The sequence below is a fragment of the Mya arenaria genome, chromosome 6, assembly GCF_026914265.1.
Source record: "Mya arenaria isolate MELC-2E11 chromosome 6, ASM2691426v1".
NCBI lineage: Eukaryota > Metazoa > Mollusca > Bivalvia > Myida > Myidae > Mya > Mya arenaria.
The window spans coordinates 83,165,846-83,185,303 of NC_069127.1; the positions used below are offsets into that span (position 1 = coordinate 83,165,846).

The 19,458-nt window shown below is 35.9% G+C and overlaps 1 protein-coding gene and 1 pseudogene across 1 annotated transcript; both read right to left on the bottom strand.

Annotated features, from left to right (window-relative positions):
• Nucleotides 1-2,277: 2,277 nt before the first annotated feature.
• On the bottom strand, nt 2,278-4,863 carry LOC128238108 (L-sorbose 1-dehydrogenase-like; annotated as a pseudogene).
• An 8,818-nt stretch (nt 4,864-13,681) lies between these two features.
• LOC128238109 (alcohol dehydrogenase [acceptor]-like) lies at nt 13,682-17,188 on the bottom strand. The gene is made up of 3 exons (XM_052953680.1): nt 17,095-17,188; nt 15,200-15,527; nt 13,682-14,558 (listed from the first exon to the last, which is right to left on the bottom strand). Exons 1-3 carry the CDS (start codon nt 17,186-17,188, stop codon nt 13,682-13,684), a joined length of 1,299 nt encoding a protein of 432 aa, XP_052809640.1.
• Nucleotides 17,189-19,458: the final 2,270 nt, after the last annotated feature.

Genomic DNA, 19,458 nt, shown 5'->3' on the forward strand with positions numbered 1-19,458 from the left:
TTCAATTACTGTTAAGTACATTTTCTGTGTGCTCACGATTTTTCCAGAGGAAATAGAGTGCTTCAACTATAAGGAAACATCTAAATATTCATCAAACGAACATTCTTTGAGGTTACAATAAATATTTTCTCTTAAACAAGCACATTTAATTTAACACAATCCATTTCCTTGTTGTTACAATGGGCCTTCTTTACGCGGATTGAAAACGGTGTTAATCGCCGGTAGCCGCATCGCACTTTCGTATATCCTTACTACTATTTACGAGGTCTATCTCGAAGCTTGCCGGAGATGGCCGAGTTGTGACGATTGTCGTCGGCTATGAAATATGTAAAAGGTTGTCGGGTGGCGTGATTCGCCTTTTACATATTTCATGACATGAAAAAAGAAACCATTTAAAATCCCAGAACATATCTTGCGTCGGCCTGTCCATCCATGAAGGTGTCCAAGGGCTGGGTTGTAGCGACGATCGATCTCAGGCAGCTGGTTTCACAGACAAATTTTTAGCTATGATATGGATTTTATCTGCAGAAATTGAACATGATTCGTATGTTGTGACCACGTCTGGTGAGTCAAGCTGGGTGAAGTAACATCACCACCAGTTAGTTGTCTAACTGCACTGATAAGGGCTGAATAATTAAAAATAATCTGATCCGTTTCTAGAATCCTGATTTGAAAAGCTCTATTAGTTGACTCTGTGACGAACAGGTTCCTTCTAATGTCAATTTCAATGCTTGCAATATAATCAAACAGGGATTCCAAACTCTCCGAGACTGAATTTTGATGCAAAATTGCCATCCGGGCCACTCAGCATTTGATTTAAAGTGTCTTTGATTGTTCACTCGGTACATGCTATTCCCTGCAAATCCATCATATATTCGCAGGAAAAGCAACACGTTGGGTGAGTTGAGATACTACATGCAGAAGAGACATAACGAGCACAATGTTATTGTGGGCGATATTTTTAATTTAATTTGATAACTGTTGAAATGAGCATTGTTGACCCTAAACAGATAGTCCTGACACCCTGGTGACGGACGCTATTGGACAAAAATTAAATGGATTCTAGAAACAATGCGCACAAAGCATTTCGGGGAAAAGTAGGTAAAACGTAAAACGATGTATGTTGTCCCATTGACGCAAAAAAGTCATATTAATACCCTTTCTCGCTTAAAAAAGTGCACTTTTTGCATATTTGAATCAGGTACACCATTTTACATTTGGATATAATAATTTTGTTCTTAAATAAATAAAACCATTTTTGCATAGCGTCATGTTAATGTAAATACCCTAGTGTTTGCGCTAAAATTAAAAATTTAAGATCAATTTGCGTGTAAATTAATGAGAAATATATTTGAGGAAAAAAATCATCCGAAATAAGACTGATGACTTTTTAAGATCAATTTAAGGTGTAAAGATATTGTTGTGGAATTCAAGGTAAATTGTGTTAGTTCTTGCACCTTTTTAATATTAATATTTTTTAAGTTTCATGACATAATACAATGTTTTAGAGAAGATATCGTTAGATATGTGATATTTTCCTTTCTTGGACAAGTATTGAGTGACAAGTTCTTACATTAATTAATCGATTTCTTCCAAATAACATATTAGATTGTATGCAAATATTGGTCCCAATTGTATGAAGTATGCTTTTTCACTTAGCTTAATGTCTAACTTAAACTTGTTTTAACGAAATATTTTTATTCAGATTATTATAACAATTATTTACTTTAAACGCCTTTAACCCTTTTTAACATGGGAATATTACAAAAAATACAAAAAAATAAAATAGTGAGTTAAGCTTGATTCTGTAATTCAATGACCCAAAAATTACTCGAGTAATCGGGGCCTAGTAATGCAAGTGACTATGCCTTCGTTTATATGTGTGCTTATTTGATTTAAAATACTTCCATAACAGTCGTGTTTGATACAAAATATAGAAACAGAGATTATCATTTTCATGTGAGCAACCTTTCTAGACATGTCAATTGAACTTTAACACTACTTATGATTGCTTCTATAAGGATGAGTTCTAAGTGAGTATTCTTTGCATAAAAATGTGTCCCCTAATTAAAGATGGCTAACATTGACATGTCTATTTTTTAAGCATTGCAGCTGAAATATATGTTTCTTTGCATATATAGCCTTTGTATAACGCTTTTATGTGCACGAACAAAAACGAACATATATCATGAACCAAAAGGTGTTTACCACAAAAACATGGAACAAAATTGCAAAATTCCACATACAACACAGTGCATTTATACTATATAAAAAAAACTAAGTATGTTTATGTTTAGGTATGTTTTACATTGAAGGCTCCTGATGCCGTTCATACGCACCTTGGGACTGATGATAGAGTTGGAATCATTTCGTGAACCACCAAGTGATTTATCTCTGACGCTTAGCATTCATTTGCCAACGTTATCATGTTTATTCAACTTCCTGCGTAACTCAGCAACACTATAAATTCCTCTAATCATATCCGCAGCCTTTTCTGCAATCATGATTGTCGGAGCATTTGTGTTACCAGAAGTAACATGGGGCATGACAGAGGCATCCACCACTCGGAGGTTCCTGATGCCTTTCACACACAACTGGGGATCGACCACTGAAGTTTGATCGTGTAGTGAACCCATTCTACAGGTTGAGGTCGGATGATTTTAATCGGCTGAAATCCGCTCCTATTTCGGCAAATGGTTTTGTTTTGAGCAGTTCTATACCCTTTCTTATGACTTCTATCATTTTCCGAACATCTTCCTCGAGATCAAAATAATTAGGATCAATATTTGGAAAATCGAAAGGGTCATTACTTTTCAACGATACACTTCCTTTACTTTTTGGGTGAAGTAATATTGTCGCCATAAGAAGTCCGTCAGTCCATGTTTCAGGAAATAACCCTTCAGATTCATATCCTAAAACCCTCGCGTTCTCAGATATTGGTAATGCTGCCATAAGATGAAACTGTAGATCAGGATACCTGGTTTCACATGTTGATGATTTTATAAAAGCTGTCCCAGGTAACAATGGTGCTGATAGGGGTCCTTCACCGAATACCATATATTGAGCAATTGATGAAATAGACTCCGCTTTAGGTCCAGTAAATCCTTCAGAGGAATTTATTGCCGTCGGAATAAAAGAGTAAATGTGATCTTCCATGTTAAGTCCTACAGGTAAATCCAAAATAACCGGTATATTAAATTTTTCTAAATGCTGCTTCGGGCCAACGCCAGACAACATCAGAATGTGCGGAGAACCAATGACGCCTGCACAAAGAATTACCTCTTTATTTGCAGAAACAACATGCTTTCTATTGTTTTTAATGAATGCAACGCCCTTTGCTAACTTCTTTTCGATTTTGACCTTTGTAACATGCGCGTTGACGACTACATGTAGATTCGTTCGGCCCATTGCTGGTCGTAAGAATGCAACCACCGTGCTTACACGTGTACCATGTTTTACATTAATTTGACTTTCTGCAAAACCGATCTGTTCTTTTCCATTGTAATCGATCTCTTTGAATACTAGCTGTTTTCCTGCGTTAACAAAACGTTTCCCTAATGGAGAGTCTGACTTTTTCGTTACCGCGAGTGGTCCTCCGGAATTATGGTATCTTGAATTCTTGAGATCATCCACACGCATGTCTTCAGATTTCAGGAAGTATGGAAGAATATCTTCATACCCCCAGCCGTCGCATCCTAGCTCTTTCCATTCATCAAAATCATGCCTACAACGAAAATATAACTGACAATCTAGGCCATATACAATATATAGGTGAACTAGTTAAATATTGTTTAACCTCAATTTTCAAAAAAAATAGTTGTCAACCAATTGTTTTTGCAGCATTAATTAAATTAGATACTTTTATGCTTCAAACAATGCCTTATTGATGTTCTGTTTTAAGTTGTAAGACTGATTATTTTACACTCAGTTAAACGTCTCATATATGTACACTTTATATACAACAAAACAAAGTATGCGGTATGAATATCCAATTCTTTTTAAAGTACTACAAAATTATTTCTTTAAGCGACGTTTTAAACATTTTTTTTATATAGACATACCGACTTTCCATCCATCAAAATCATGCCTATGATGGATATAATTGATAATGTTGGACATTTATTAGTGTATTATTGAACTAGTTACAGTTAGTCCGCGAAATTCCAAAACTTTAATTGTCGACGAATAATTCTGTTTTCGCTGTAGTTTGATTTTCTATTTTTATATGTTAGATTGACTATTTTCCTAAGGTTAATCGTATCATTTATGTATATTTAATTTACAACATTTCATAGTACACGATATGTATGTTACAGTGTCCGATTACAGGTACTTGACGAACCATGTAATTTATTTGGGATTTACACTTTGTCTGTTTAAGTCACTACTATTGCATTCTTTAAAGCAATGTTTCAAACATTGTTTTATATAGACATACCGACTCCCTCTGACATATTACAATGCGTTCAGATTATTGGATCCTCCAATGCCTTTCCCTCGTGGCCAGAAGTGTCGGTTCTCACCACCTAATTGGGAGAATCCGGAGTTTTTCTGTGGTGTTGTATGATAAGCCCAGTCCCACGCTGTGTTAAAGACTGCCGGCGATGCAACCGGAATAGATATGTTGATGTTTCCGGTCTCCTCCCCACCCGCCTCAAGTAGCAGGACCCTAATTTTCGGGTCTTCCGACAGTCTGGATGCAAGCACGCATCCGGCGGAACCACCGCCAACAATTATATAATCATATGTTGAGTTTACATTATCCACTGTAAGTTTTGTTTGTTTCATAGACGTATATCTGTATGCTATAAACGCAATAACAGCAAGAAATAATGAAATTCGCGTTGCACCTGTAAGCTCCATTGTATGTACTGTATATGTGTACGCGATAACGGGTACACCTTAACATTAGTTCAAATACAATTACTCAAGTGTGAATGTTGTTCAAGCGTGGCTCATCGAATAAATCTTTAAATTGAACATGTGAGTGCCGGTTAGGTGGTTGAGAGGACGGGTTATTTAACGCTCATGAATGTCCCTATTTAAAGGTACAGGGTACAGGCTCAAATCCAGTCGACTTTGTTCTTTCCTTTTCAATCAAGTATTTATAAAACAGGAAATGTTGGTAGTAATGAACCTCTTTTTAATGGCTTAAATTAATGTGCATGCTTCGTTTTTGAAATGATGTTTTACACAAATCGAAAAAAGTCATTTAAAAGTGATAGAATATTGCGATGTTATACTAATTTCATTGACTGGTATTCAATGTTAAGTTTATGACCAATACACCTTTTTGACATCTTAATCAATTCAACTTTGCCCTGTATAACTACATAAACTCTGCAATTAAGTATGTATGTTTCTATTGATAGATTACATATGATAATCCCACTGGCTATAAACGGATAAGTCCCTCGTTATCAACACTTTTTAAGCGTACTGTATTATTTCCCGACGATATATTAAGTCTCATTTACGTAATTACTTTATTCAGGATTGTTGGGATAAGAGTGAGGTTGTGCACACAAACTGGTTTAAACATTTACATTTTACTGACAGTTCCAAGGCGGTACCTAACAATTTTTGATTAACATACCTATTTTTTATACATATTAAGTATGCACTGTGCTGTTTGTGGAGTTTTGTGCTGTTCTTCTATGTTTATTGTTTGTGATTTTATGTTTTGTGTCTTTGGCGTTTACCCAGTGTCACTAAACCGGGTTTATGTTTAAACGTTTTGCTACTGAGCTTGTTTCTGTAGCTTTTTTGCAAACATATTCATACAGGCAATACCAGCTCATTAAATTATTATTTCATTAAATAAATAAAATTGGTAAACATTAGTATCCTTCGAAGTGTGTTGTAGTGTTAATAGTTGTCGAGTTTCAATAAGATAAGAGTGATGTTGTGCACACAAACCGTTTAAAACCCCCAGTAAATTTACATTTGACTGACCGTTTCAAGGCGGTACCTTACACTCCTTGATAAACATACCTAGTTTATATTTATATAATATGTTTGTGGAGTTTTTGTGCCCTTATTCCATGTTTCTTGTTTGTGATCTTTCGTTTTTGTGTTCTATGTCTTTCGCGTTTACCCTGTGCCATATGTTTGTGGAGTTTTGTGCTGTTCCATGTTTCTTGTTTATGATTTTTTGTTTATGTGTTTTATGTCTTTCCCATTAACCCTGTGTCATTAAACGGGGTTTATGTTTAAACTTTCGGCTACTAAGCTTGTTTTGTAGTTTTTCACATTAATATTAATGTTACACTACTGATAGTGTGTGTATGTCACCGGCGGAGAACAAATATGGCGCAAACATCAGACAATATCTGCGGAGAACCAATTATGAGTGTATGGCACCGGTTCGAATCCCGTATAGGTTTTTCTTGTTTGAGACGAAATAATGATTTCAGACTATTTCTTATTGCAATATTTAGTGAATAAATTATTGCATCAATAAAAATCAACAAACAAAAACAAGCATTGAAAAAAATCATCAACTATCTGCGGAGATCCAATGGCGCCAATATCAGACAATATCGGCGGAGAAAAATTATAGCGCCAATATCAGACAATATCGGCGGATAAAATTATGGCGCCAACATCAGACAATATCGGCGGATGACCAATCATGGCGCCAACATCAGACAATATCGGCGGATCACCAATTATGGCGCCAACATCAGACAATATCGGCGGAGAAAAAATATGGCGCCAACATCAGACAACATCGCGGATAACCAATCATGGCGCCAACATCAGACAACATCGACGGATCACCAATTATGGCGCTAACATCAGACAATATGGGCGGAAAACAAATACGGCGCCAACATCAGACAACATCGGCGGATAACCAATCATGGCGCCAACATCAAACAACATCGGCGGATAACCAGTCATGGCGCCAACATCACAACAACATCAGACACTATCGTAGGAGAACCAATGGCGCCATAATCGGCAATATCGGCGGAAAACCAATGGGACAAGCATCAGACAGTATTTGCGGAGAACCAATGGCGCCTGCTGAAATAATGATATCACATTCAACAGAAGTATTGTTGTCCTACACGAAGGCAATGCTCATTGCTGCCACTTTCATTTTCAGTACAAGCATTATATAACATGACCTCAAACTAACTGCAACACAATTTCTTCCAAATGGGTTATTTTCTTAAGTATGTCCTGTATAACATATTAAAAGTCCTAAATGAAGGTATCCAAGTCGGGGGAAGTATTCAAAAGTACGGAAATCGGTGGTGGTATTTCCCCCGTTGCCACCCATGTTGAAAAGGTGATTTTTGCATATCTGCTTGTCTGATGCCCAAATAAATGGTTCAGTACTATCCACTATCTACCAGAAACTTTGGTTAATATGAGATATGAATTCGGATGCAGCTCCTTCTTTTACACTTGTTTGATTTAATATTTAAAAATATTAGCATGAGAAAAAAGATTTTCATAGCACTATTAATAGGCAGAAATGTAAGTTCATAACTTCATTATTTAATACTTTAAGCTGTTGTTACAATATTTTTCTAGCTTCTTGCCATTGCGTTATATTTGAAAGATAGATTAGTCCTTACAACACATTGTATAAATTGTGTCCTTATATTTGCATAGCCTGACTTTTCGGATACATTTTCTAATAGTAGCCTCATTTTTCGTAACATTTAATGAAGTTGTTGTTCACTTGCATTTTAATGGGCAACTAATAGTTGTATGGTTCTTTATTATAATTTCTTCATGATTTTGCAAGATTTTGATACAAACTTTTTACTTTGCAAATTATTTAAATGACCTATTATTTTTATAATTTTTGAAAGAAAAGTTACATTGACTTCTATATACAATGTTATACTTTTTTTATTGCAACATTGTCAAAATTGTCATTTTGGATGATGCCAGTACCTGGCAACTCAACTAGAATCGGAAAATAAACTTAGAATGGTCCAATGTTAACTGATACAAACAGTTACTGTAGGAATAATCATGTTTTATACGAAATCTACTCGGATGTATGTGCAGTAAAGGTGCAAGGTTCAGGTGGAGCATCCAGATGGCTACCTGAGGTTTTAAGAGGGAAAGAGTGGTCAGAAGAAGTGATCGCCTATGATCTGGCCTCTCAATTAATCTGGTTATCGAGCAGGTATTGATGAATAGTAAGAAGACCAGTGATGACCTCACAAGAGGGTGAGGGATGACAGAGCAGCAGCGTGTATTATGGCTCCTTGCTATGCCACCTTGTGCTGAAGTCAACAATGCCATGCTAGAGCTAACAGGAGTCAACTACAACACTGGCGACTCATGACATATGCAAGACAAGCACGTGACATGAATGGGCAAACACATAGTTCTGAACCATCTCGTTGATAAAAACTTCTTCTGCTCAGCTTGCGAAGTAGTGTTAGACTGGGGTACATACACATATTACTATGAATGTTGACAAAGAGAAAACCATCCGGAACGCCATCTTGGCTAGGATGGATATACAAACCATTGCTGAGTCCACATTCAAGAAGAAGGATAAGGCAACCACCTTGAGCTCTCAATTCTCAGTGAAGATTGGTGGCGAAGCAGTACAGGTAGATCCGCGACTTCTTTTTCAGCGGTTCACAGTTGCTGCAAAAGCTTCAGTGTTCAAGTATGGGCTATGCAGTAATCCACCAGCACTGTTTGACACCTCACTGCTGCTTCGACAGCCACATAAACTAGTGCTAGTAGATGCCACATGGGCCCTCCTCACACCTGAACCTTCCAGTGATCACAGGCCAAGTTCAGTATGTGCTGGATGGTGGTGCACATGTTCAGAGCATCCCATGTACACGTGGATCCATTTGTACATTCAATTGTTTAGTTCAGCTTCCATTTTTTGTAACAATTAGTTTGTTGTTTTATAAAAATGTGACACATCATATATATACCTATTTACCATTACATTTTATATAGTGTAACGACCTACGCAGTCAATGCAATCGTTTCTTAAAAGTCAGGGTGATGTTGAAACACAACGAACAACGAGTTGAACGTTTAAAGGTTTATAGTGTGTTCTTGTATCTTCGAATCATGAACATCAAACAAATGTATAGTTATCAGATAACAGTTTAAGTTGCATGGCTCTCAAATTTTCTATAGTTGGTTACAAATAATTATCTGTCGTTAAACGAACTTGTACTTTATGTGAGGTCAAACTACAAGACCTATCGAATTTATGTAAGGTCAAACTACAAGACCAATCATATTTAAGGGTACTCTCAAACCCTACCAAGGTCTCCAACCTCAAAAGTCAAGCTCAGATAAACGAGTGTTCTCTAACCCAAACGAGCTATCCAATACTAGCTCAGATCCAGAAAGGAACGCTGTTTATATAGAGAACAGGAGATGCCCACGTGATCGAAACTGACCAATGGCGGCCGGACCGGTGAAACGTTTGACCAATCATCGGAGGACCGGTGAAACGCTGACCAATTACCGATGGACCGGAAGAACGCCCTGACAGAACAGAAGAACCGGTAGGGCGGTACTTCTAGTTCCCATCGGGCTGTCAGGCAGCCATGACAGTTTGATTACAATATTGAAACTTCAAGACATAAAATCAAGCAATAACGAAGTGGCTCAAAATATAAATGATTATTATGGGACGACTATTAACAAATAATGTTTATCTTATCAAGAAGATGATAAAACAGGTATACTTATCAGAAGTGGTGGAGAGGACGGGTTATTTAACGCCGCTCATGAATATGTAGTTACAGGCTTCAATCCAGTCGACTTAGTATTTTCCTTTTATTTTCAATTGAGAAATAAGTATGAAACAGAAAAATAATATGAAATGTTCCTAGTAATGAACCTCTATTTTTAATGGATTAAACTTAAGTGAATTCTTTGTCTTTTTTTTTTATAAATATTTGTCTTTCACAAATCGAAAACATCAATTAAAAGTGATAAAATATTGCAAATATAATTAATAATTCCATTTTGCTTGTATGCAATGTAATGATTTTAATAAATGCAATACACACTTTACAAACAAAATATACCTTCACATGGTTCGTTCCACATACAATTAGAAACGAAATAGTTTATCTCATTGTCTTATGACATAAACATCTAACTTCTAAACAGTGCTGTAAGAAGTATACAAGACGGGGATTTGGGTCACATTTATATACTTTCTGATGAACAAAAAAGGAGGTTGGATGTGAGCCTAAAGCAGCATGAGTTGATATGGACAATATAGATATACATGGACAAAGAGAGCGTCCATGTGCATTCACCAGTAATAAAACTGAAAAGGGTTGAACGATTAAAAACACGATTAAAAAACTGATACGTTCCAGAAATACCGATTTCAAAACCACTATTAAATGGCTCTGTGACGAACAGGTACATTCGAATTTCAGTGCCAATGCTACAGAGTATACAATAGAGCCGTATGTATGGACAACTACAACGTTTCAACCTGATATTTCGCCTGCACTTCTATTCCAGAAATCTCCAGAAAGGGTCGAGGAATTAAAAGTTGGCATCTGCTTTAAAATCACCTTTGCAAACCATTTGGCATGTTGGTACATTCAAAATGTGTGGAGAACATATTCGTTCAGAAAATTCAGAGGTATTCAGAAACGCACGGTGTGTCGAAAACTTTGCAACGTAGGGTATGTCTGAATTGCCGAGGAAAGGGTCAACAGTTTGAGGGAATATATTCAAACGGGGATTCAGAGACTGAACTTTGCTGTAACACTACCGGGCAACTCAACATTTGATTTAGTTTCTTGGACTGTTCACTCAGTACATGATATTCCCTGCAAATCCATCATATATTCGAAGGAAAAGCAACGCGCTGGGTTAGTTGAGATACTATATACCGAAGAAATATAACGATCACAATGTTTTTGAAGGCGATATTTTGAACTTTACGTAAATTTACATTTTACTGATCGTTCCAAGGCAGTTCATAACAATTCTTGATAAACATCCCTAGTTTTTTATATAGTATATATTTACTGTGTTGTTTGTTGGGTTTTGTGCTGTTGTTCCGTGTTTCTGGTTTGTGAATCTTTGTTATTGTGTTTTATGTCTTTGGTGTTAACCTTGTGCCATTAAACTGGGTAAATGTTTGAACTTTCGACTACGAGTTGTTTCTGTAGTTTTTCATATTAATTCTTTGAAAACTGTTGAAATGAAAATTGTTTACCATGAACAGATATGAAACCCTCGTGACGGAAGCTATTGTACAAAAATTAAATGGATTCTGGAACCAATACAAAGCATTTCGGGGCTAAATAGGTTAAAAAAAGTAAAACGAAGTATATTGTCCCGTTGACGCAAAAAGTCATGTTAACACAGTTTCTCAAAAAGTGCACTTTTTGCATATTTGAATCAAGTACACCATATTACATTTGGATATAAAAAAAATCTTGACGAAATAAAAGGATATTTTACCTTTGCCTTGTTAGTGTACTTACCATAGTGTTTGTGCTAAAATTTCAAATTAAAGATCAATTTGAGTCTTAAATATTTAGAAATATATTTGAGAAAAAATACATCCGAAATAAGACTGATGACTTTTTAAGATCGTTTAATGGTTAAAGGATATTGTTTTTAAATTAAAGGTAAATTGTGTACGTTCTTGCAGCTTTTTGATATTAAGCTTTTTGATCAACCATCAGCCATTAATGAATTTCCCGATAAAGATCAAACTTTTTTCATGACATTATACAATGTTTTAATGTAGAAGATATCGTCAGGTATGTGATATTTTCCTTCTTGGACAAGTTTTGAGTGACAAGTTCTTACATTAATTAATCGATTTCTTCAAAATAACATCTTAGATTGTATGCAAATATTGGTCCCAATTGTATGAAATATGTTATTTCACTAAGCTTAATAACTAACTTAAACTTGAGTAATCGAAATATCTTTTTCAGATTATTATAATCATTATTTACTTTAAACGCCTTAAATCTTTTTAACATGAGAATATAACAAAAATATACAATAATAATAAATAAAATATTGGGGTAGCTTGATTCTGTAATACAATGACTTAAAATAGTTCGAGTAATTTGGACCAGGTAATTCAAGTGACTTTGTCCCTTGTTTATTTGATGTGTGTGCTTATTTGATCAATACTTATGTGACAAACTACAGAAACAAATTTAATCAGTCAATCTCTGTGTAATATCGAAGTAAACCAAATAACTTGTTTTGTTTCATCCATACTGGATTTGACCTTCTTTTAAATTGACCTGGACCTTCGTCTTTAATGATTCATATCGTTTCAAACACTGTTCGTCGCCTTTTGCTACTTCCATCGTGAAAAAACGTGTGGGAATAATACACTCAAGTGCACAAACAAAATCGATCATATATAACGAACCAAAAGGTGTTTACCACCTAAAAGCTCCATAACACAGTTCTAAATAATAGTTTATAAGTGAGAGAAGCTGGTGTGTTAGCGGTGATTTGAGCTACTTTGGACACTGAACACGAGCAATGCACTATAAAAAAATCAAGGGTGTGTATAATGGCAATGCTGATGACGATGTTCTATTGATCATGCTCAAAATGATTAAATCATTCATACCCCCCCCCCCCCCACACACACACACACTCAACAACATGTATAATACACGTGCCCGCTACTTGAGCCTTTTGATATGTTTGCGTTGTTTATTTTTCTTATAATTCGTGAGCCTATAAAAGCTTGTTAATAAAACATGAACATGCCATTTTCAACGTTCTATTCACAGGCTTTCTCTCTTTAACATGTGTACATTTGGAGTTCCACTGCAGTTTTAAATCATTTATTTCTAGACATCCAAACGCAAATCTAAGTGATTTCACCAAGCAATATTTTAAAGTAAATTGTACATGTATTGTATAAAAATGTTCCATTTTATCGATATTGATGTCTTTTAACAAACATTATGGAAATCTAAAGTTGATTATTTGTACTCATCTTTTTATAATTCACTATCTATTCGCTTTCTTGGATGCCATCTTAATAATTAGCTTAACATAAGTCTTGCATTGCAAGTTTATGTTAATATCAATGCTTGAACAGCGATCTATCCGGTGTACAAAATTCGACCAAATAACCCATACTTATCAAATATCAAATCAATTTGAAATCTAATTGACACAGATGGATAACTGATGATTGATAGTTGAGTTGATGGTATTGCATGGTCATAAGTTATTATTTGGAAAGAGAAACACTATTAAATGTAGGCTTCCTTAGCTCATAACGAGTATCTTTGTGTCGTATAAAAAAGGAACGTAACTTAAATATAGTAATATATCACAAACATGTTAATTTCAAACAAACATGCTAACGTATAGATATAGGAAAGTTTGCACTTCTTTAGGAACCCCCAAAACACACAATACGTATTAGTATGGAACGCTGCAATTACCCGATCTGACGTTACAACACAACTTGTTGACGTGGAGGGAAACAGCATTTCCTGTCAACATAACGTGTGGTAGTTTCATCCTAATTTATGATACCTCTTTTTTACATATACACATACGTGACAGAAATGTCATTTCATGTGGAGAAAACAACATTACGTGTGATAGTTTTACTCTGATGTGGGACACATTCAATAAAACATGTGGTGACACTTCTAAAATATCGGACGGTTTTATCAGTATTTGTGAAACGGTATCATGTTTCTTTCAATTTCCTGCGCAACTCCTCCACGCTGTCAATTCCTCTGATAATATCCGCAGCCTTTTCTGCAATCATGATTGTCGGAGCATTTGTGTTACCAGAAGTAACATGGGGCATGACAGAGGCATCCACCACTCGGAGGTTCCTGATGCCTTTCACATGCAACTGGGGATCGACCATTGAAGTTTGATCGTGTAGTGAACCCATTCTACAGGTTGAGGTATGATACAGAGTCGCAGCAAAGTGTTGAATAAAGCACTTGAGCTGTTCGTCTGACAGAAATTCATAGTGAGTACAATGAGGCACGTTTAATCGACTGAAGTCCGCTCCAATTTCGGCAAATGGTTTTGTTTTGAGCAGTTCTATACCCTTTCTTATAACTTTTCCTATCATTTTCCGAATATCTTCCTCGAGATCAAAATAATTAGGATCAATATTTGGATAATCGAAAGGGTCATTACTTTTCAACGATACACTTCCTTTACTTTTTGTGTGAAGTAATATTGTCGCCATAAGAAGTCCGTCAGTCCATGTTTCAGGAAATAACCCTTCAGATTCATATACTAAAACGCGCGCGTCCTCAGATATTGGTAATGCTGCCATTAGATTAAACTGTAGATCAGGATACCTGGTTTCACATGTGGATGATTTTATAAAAGCTGTCCCAGGTATCAATGGTGCTGATAGGGGTCCTTCACCGAATACCATATATTGAGCAATTGATGAAATAGACTGCGCTTTAGGTCCAGTAAATCCTTCAGATGAATTGATTGTCGTCGGAATAAAAGAGTAAATGTGATCTTCCATGATAAGTCCAACAGGTAAATCCAAAATAACCGGTATATTAATTTTAATACAATATATTGGCGATCTAGTTAAATATTGTTTAACCTCAATTTTCCAAAAATTAAGTTGTCAACGAATAGTTTTTGCAGCAATATTAAATTAAAAACTTTTATGCTTCAAACAATGCCTTATTGATGTTCTGTTTTAAGTTGTAAGACTGATTATTTTACCCTCAGTTAAACGTCTCATGTATGTATACTTTATATACAACAAAACAAAGTATGCGGTATGAATATCCAATTCTTTTTAAACTACTACAAAATCATTTCTTTAAGCGACGTTTTAAACATTGTTTTATATAGACATACCGACTTTCCATTCATCAAAATCATGCATATGATGGAAATAATTGATAATATAGGATAGTATTAGTGTATTGGTGAACTAGTTACAGTTAGTCCGCGAAATTCCAAAATTTTAATTGTCGACGAATAATTCTGTTTTCGCAATATTTTGATTTTCCATTTTTAGATGTTAGATTGACTATTTTCCTATTGTTAATCGTATCATTTATGTATATTTAGTTTACAAGATACGTATGCTACAGTGTCCGATTTCGGGTACTTGATGTACCATGTAATTTAGGGATTTACTCTTTGTCTGTTTAAATCACTACTATTGCATTCTTTAAAGCAATGTTTCAAACATTGTTTTATATAGACATACCGACTCCCTCTGACATATTGCAGTGCGTTCAGATTATTGGATCCTCCAATGCCTTTCCCTCGTGGCCAGTAGTGGCGGTTCTGTCCACCTAATTGGGAGAATCCGGAGTTTTTCTGTGGTGTTGTATGATAAGCCCAATCCCACGCTGTGTTAAAGGCTGCTGGCGATGCGACCGGAATAGATATGTTGATGTTTTTGGTCTCCTCCCCACCCGCCTCAAGTAGCAGGACTCTGATTTCCGGGTCTTCCGACAGTCGGGATGCAAGCACGCATCCGGCGGAGCCACCGCCCACAGTAATATAATCATATGTTGAGTTTACATCATCCACTGTAAGTTTTGTTTCTTCATAGACGTATATGTGTATGCTATAAACGCAATAACAGCCAGAAATAAGGAAATTCGCGTTGCACCTGTAAGCTCCATTGTATGTACTGTATATGTGTTCGCGATAAAGGGTAAATCTTAACACCACTTCAAATACAATTACTCAAGTAAATGTTGTTCAAGCGTGGCTCATCGAATTAAGCTTTAAATTGTACATGTGAGTGCCGGTTTGGTTGTTGAGAGGACGGGTTATTTAACGCTCATGAATGTCCCTATTTAAAGGTACTGGCTCAAATCCAGTCGACTTTGTTCTTTCCTTTTAATTTCAATCAAGACATAAGTATTTATAAAACAGAAAAAAGAAAGGAAATGGTCGTAGTAATCAACCTCGATTTTTAATGGCTTAAATTAAAGTGCATGATTCTTTTAAGAAATATTTATTTTTCACAAATCGAAAAAATACCTTTAAAAGTGATAAAATATTTCATATGTAATACTAATTTTATTGACTGATATTCAATGTAATGTTAACGAAATTTATTTATCACGCATTTTGCCGAAGAACAAATGCATATTTGCAATAAAACTTCAATAAATTGATCAGTTATCTGAATGTTAATTTTAGCGTATTGGAATAGGTTAATTGTTACCATGTCTTTTTTGTTACATGGCATCTTTTCTCTTAAATGTTTAACCTCTCTGTAAATAATTTATTTCTCCACTGTTCCATATTCTACTTTATTGTTTTGGCTATGGATGTTCATATGCCGTTTAATGCTCAATGTATATGTTATGTTATGTTCATGACCATTACACTTCTTTGACATCTTAGTCAATTTAACTTTGCCCAATATAACGACATAAACTCTGCATATAAGTATGTATGTTTATATTATTATATTACGTATGGTAAACCCACTGGCTATAAACGGATCAGTCCCTCATTATCAACACCTTTTAAGCATATTGTATTATTTTATTAAATAATTAAAATTGCAATTAACATAAGTATCCTACCAAGCGTGTTTTAATGTTCATAGTTGTCGAGTCTCAATAAGATAAGAGTGAGGTTGTGCACACACACAGGTTACCCCCTAGTAAATTTACATTTTACTGACCGTTCAAGGCGGTACCTAACAATCCTTGATAAACATACCTAGTTTATTTCTATATAATATGTTTGTGGAGTTTTTTAGCTGTTCCATGTTTCTTGTTTGTGATGTTTTGTTTTTGCGTTCTATGTCTTTCGCGTTAACCCTTTGTCATTAAACGGGGTTTATGTTTAAATTACGGCTACTGAGCTTGTTTCTATAGTTTTTCACATAAATTTGAACGTAACACTACTGATATATGTATGGCACCGGTTCGAATCCCGTATAGGTTTTTCTTGTTTGAGACGAAATAATGATTTCAGACATTTTCTTATTGCAATATTAAGTGAATATTTTATTGGATAAAAGAAATCAACAAGCAAAAACAAATATTGAAAAACAAAAACATCAACTATCTGCGGAGACCCAATGGCGTCAACATTAGAAAACATCGGCGGATCAACAATTATGTCGCTAACATGAGACAATATCGGCTGAGAACAAATATCCAATCGGTGGAAAGTATTCGAAAGAACGGAAATCGGTGATGGCATTCTCCCCGATTCCACCCATGTTGAGAAAGTGATTTTTGCACATCTGCTTGTCTGATGCCAATATAAATGGTTCAGTACTATCCCCAATCTACCGGAAACTTTAGTTAATATGAGATAAGAATTCGGATGCAGTATAGTGCACGTCTCGGTTTTATTTTTCCGGTCAGCTCCTTTTTTACACTTGCTTGATTTCATATTAAACTATTAGCATAAGAAAAAAGATTTTCATAGCATTCACTATTAATAGGCAGCAATGTAAGTTCATAACTTCTTTATTTAACACTTTAAACTGGTGTTACAATATATTTCCAGCTTCTTGCCATTGCATTATATTTTAAAGATAGATTAGTCCTTACAACACATTGTATAAATTGTGTCCGTATTTTCGCATAGCCCCACTTTTCGGATACATTTTCTAAAAGTAGCCTCATTTTTTGTAACATTTAATTAAATTGTTGTTCACTTGCATTTTAACGGACCACTAATAGTTGTATGGTTCTTAATGATAATTACTGTGTGATTTTGCAAGATTTGAATACATACTTTTTACTTTATAAATGATTTAAATAACCTATTATTTTTTAGATTTTTTGCAAGAAAGTTACATTGTCTTCTTTATACAATGTTATATTTTTTTATTGCACCATTCACAAAATTGTCATTTTGGATGTGCCGGTACATGGGAACTCAGATAGAAATCGGAAAATAAACTATGAACGGTCCAATGACATTTTTGTTTACTGATACAAACAGTTACTGTATGAATAATCATGTTTTATACGAAATCTACTCGGATGCATGTACAGCAAATGTGCAAGGTTCAGGTGGAGCATCCTGATGGCTACCAGAGATTTGAAGAGGAAAACCATGTGGTCAGAAGAAGTGATCGCCTATGGTCTGGCCTCTCAGTTAATCTTATCATCGAGCCGGTACTGATGAGGAGTATGAAGACCAGTGGTGGCCTCACAAGAGGGCGAGGGATGACACAGCAGCAGCCTGTATTATGGCTCCTTGCTATGCCACCTTGTGCTGAAGTCAACAATGCCATGCAAGAGCTAACAGGAGTCAACTACAACACTGGTGACACATGATATATGCAAGACAAGCACGTGACATGAATGGACACACACATAGTTCTGAACCATCTCCTTACTTAGATCAAAGACCATCGGGAACGCCATCTTGGCTAGGATAGATAGACATACCATTGCTGAGTACACATTTATGAAGAAGGATAAGGCAACCACCTTGAGCACTCAATCCTCAGTGAAGATTGGTGGCGAAGCAGTTCTTTTCCAGCGACTCACAGTTGCTGCAAAAGCATCATTGTTTTAGTATGGGCTATGCAGTTATCCACCAGCACCTTTTGATATCTTACTTTAGCTTCGATAGCCACATAAACTAGTGCTAGTAGATGCCACATGGGCCCTCCTCACAACTGACCTTCTAGGTATCACAGGCCAAGTTCAGTATGTGCTGGATAGTGGTGCACATGTTCAGAGCATCCCATGTACACGTGGATCCATGTGCAGTTTGTACACTCAGTAAGTCACAAGGAAGTATGGAGAGGCAATTGTTGTGTTTGATGGCTATGAGGGCACATCCACGAAAGACATAATAATAACAAGCATGTGGAACGACTTTACCAACCATGACTTTTGATGTGGACATGCTTGCTACAATGAAGGAAGATGAGTTCCTCGGAAACATCATTAACAAGTCCAAGAAACAACAGTCCATCAACATGCTCAGTGGCAACCTGAAGAACAAAACCTGTCGGACGTTTTATGCCCAAGATGACGCTGATCTCCTCGTATTGCATTAAGCAGTGGAGTCTTCGACCACAACAAGCTGTGCTCATAGGTGATAATACAGATCAGCTCATACTCCTCATCTACCATACCATCCTCGATACATATGACCTCTTCTTCCAACCTGAGCAAAGGATAAGCACGAAGAATCCACGTGTCAGGAACATCAAAGTTCTCAAGCAGCAGCTTAGTCAAAAAGTTGCGATGATGTTGTTGAAGTCTATCCCGAGCTTACTGAAGAATATTCACTCGATAGTTTCCGTATTGGTTTTTCAAATAAACAAGAGCTGTCGTAGGACAATGCGCTCGTCTATACGCGGCTTTATCTTACAAATAAATACAATAAGTATAATCTTAAACAACTAGGTGATATACCCTTATCTGCAACTGTCTTACACCATAGAATGGGCGATTTTAGTGGAAGGAGGTTTAGACTATATGTACTTACTAGAATGACTTTAATTACTTATCATAACTA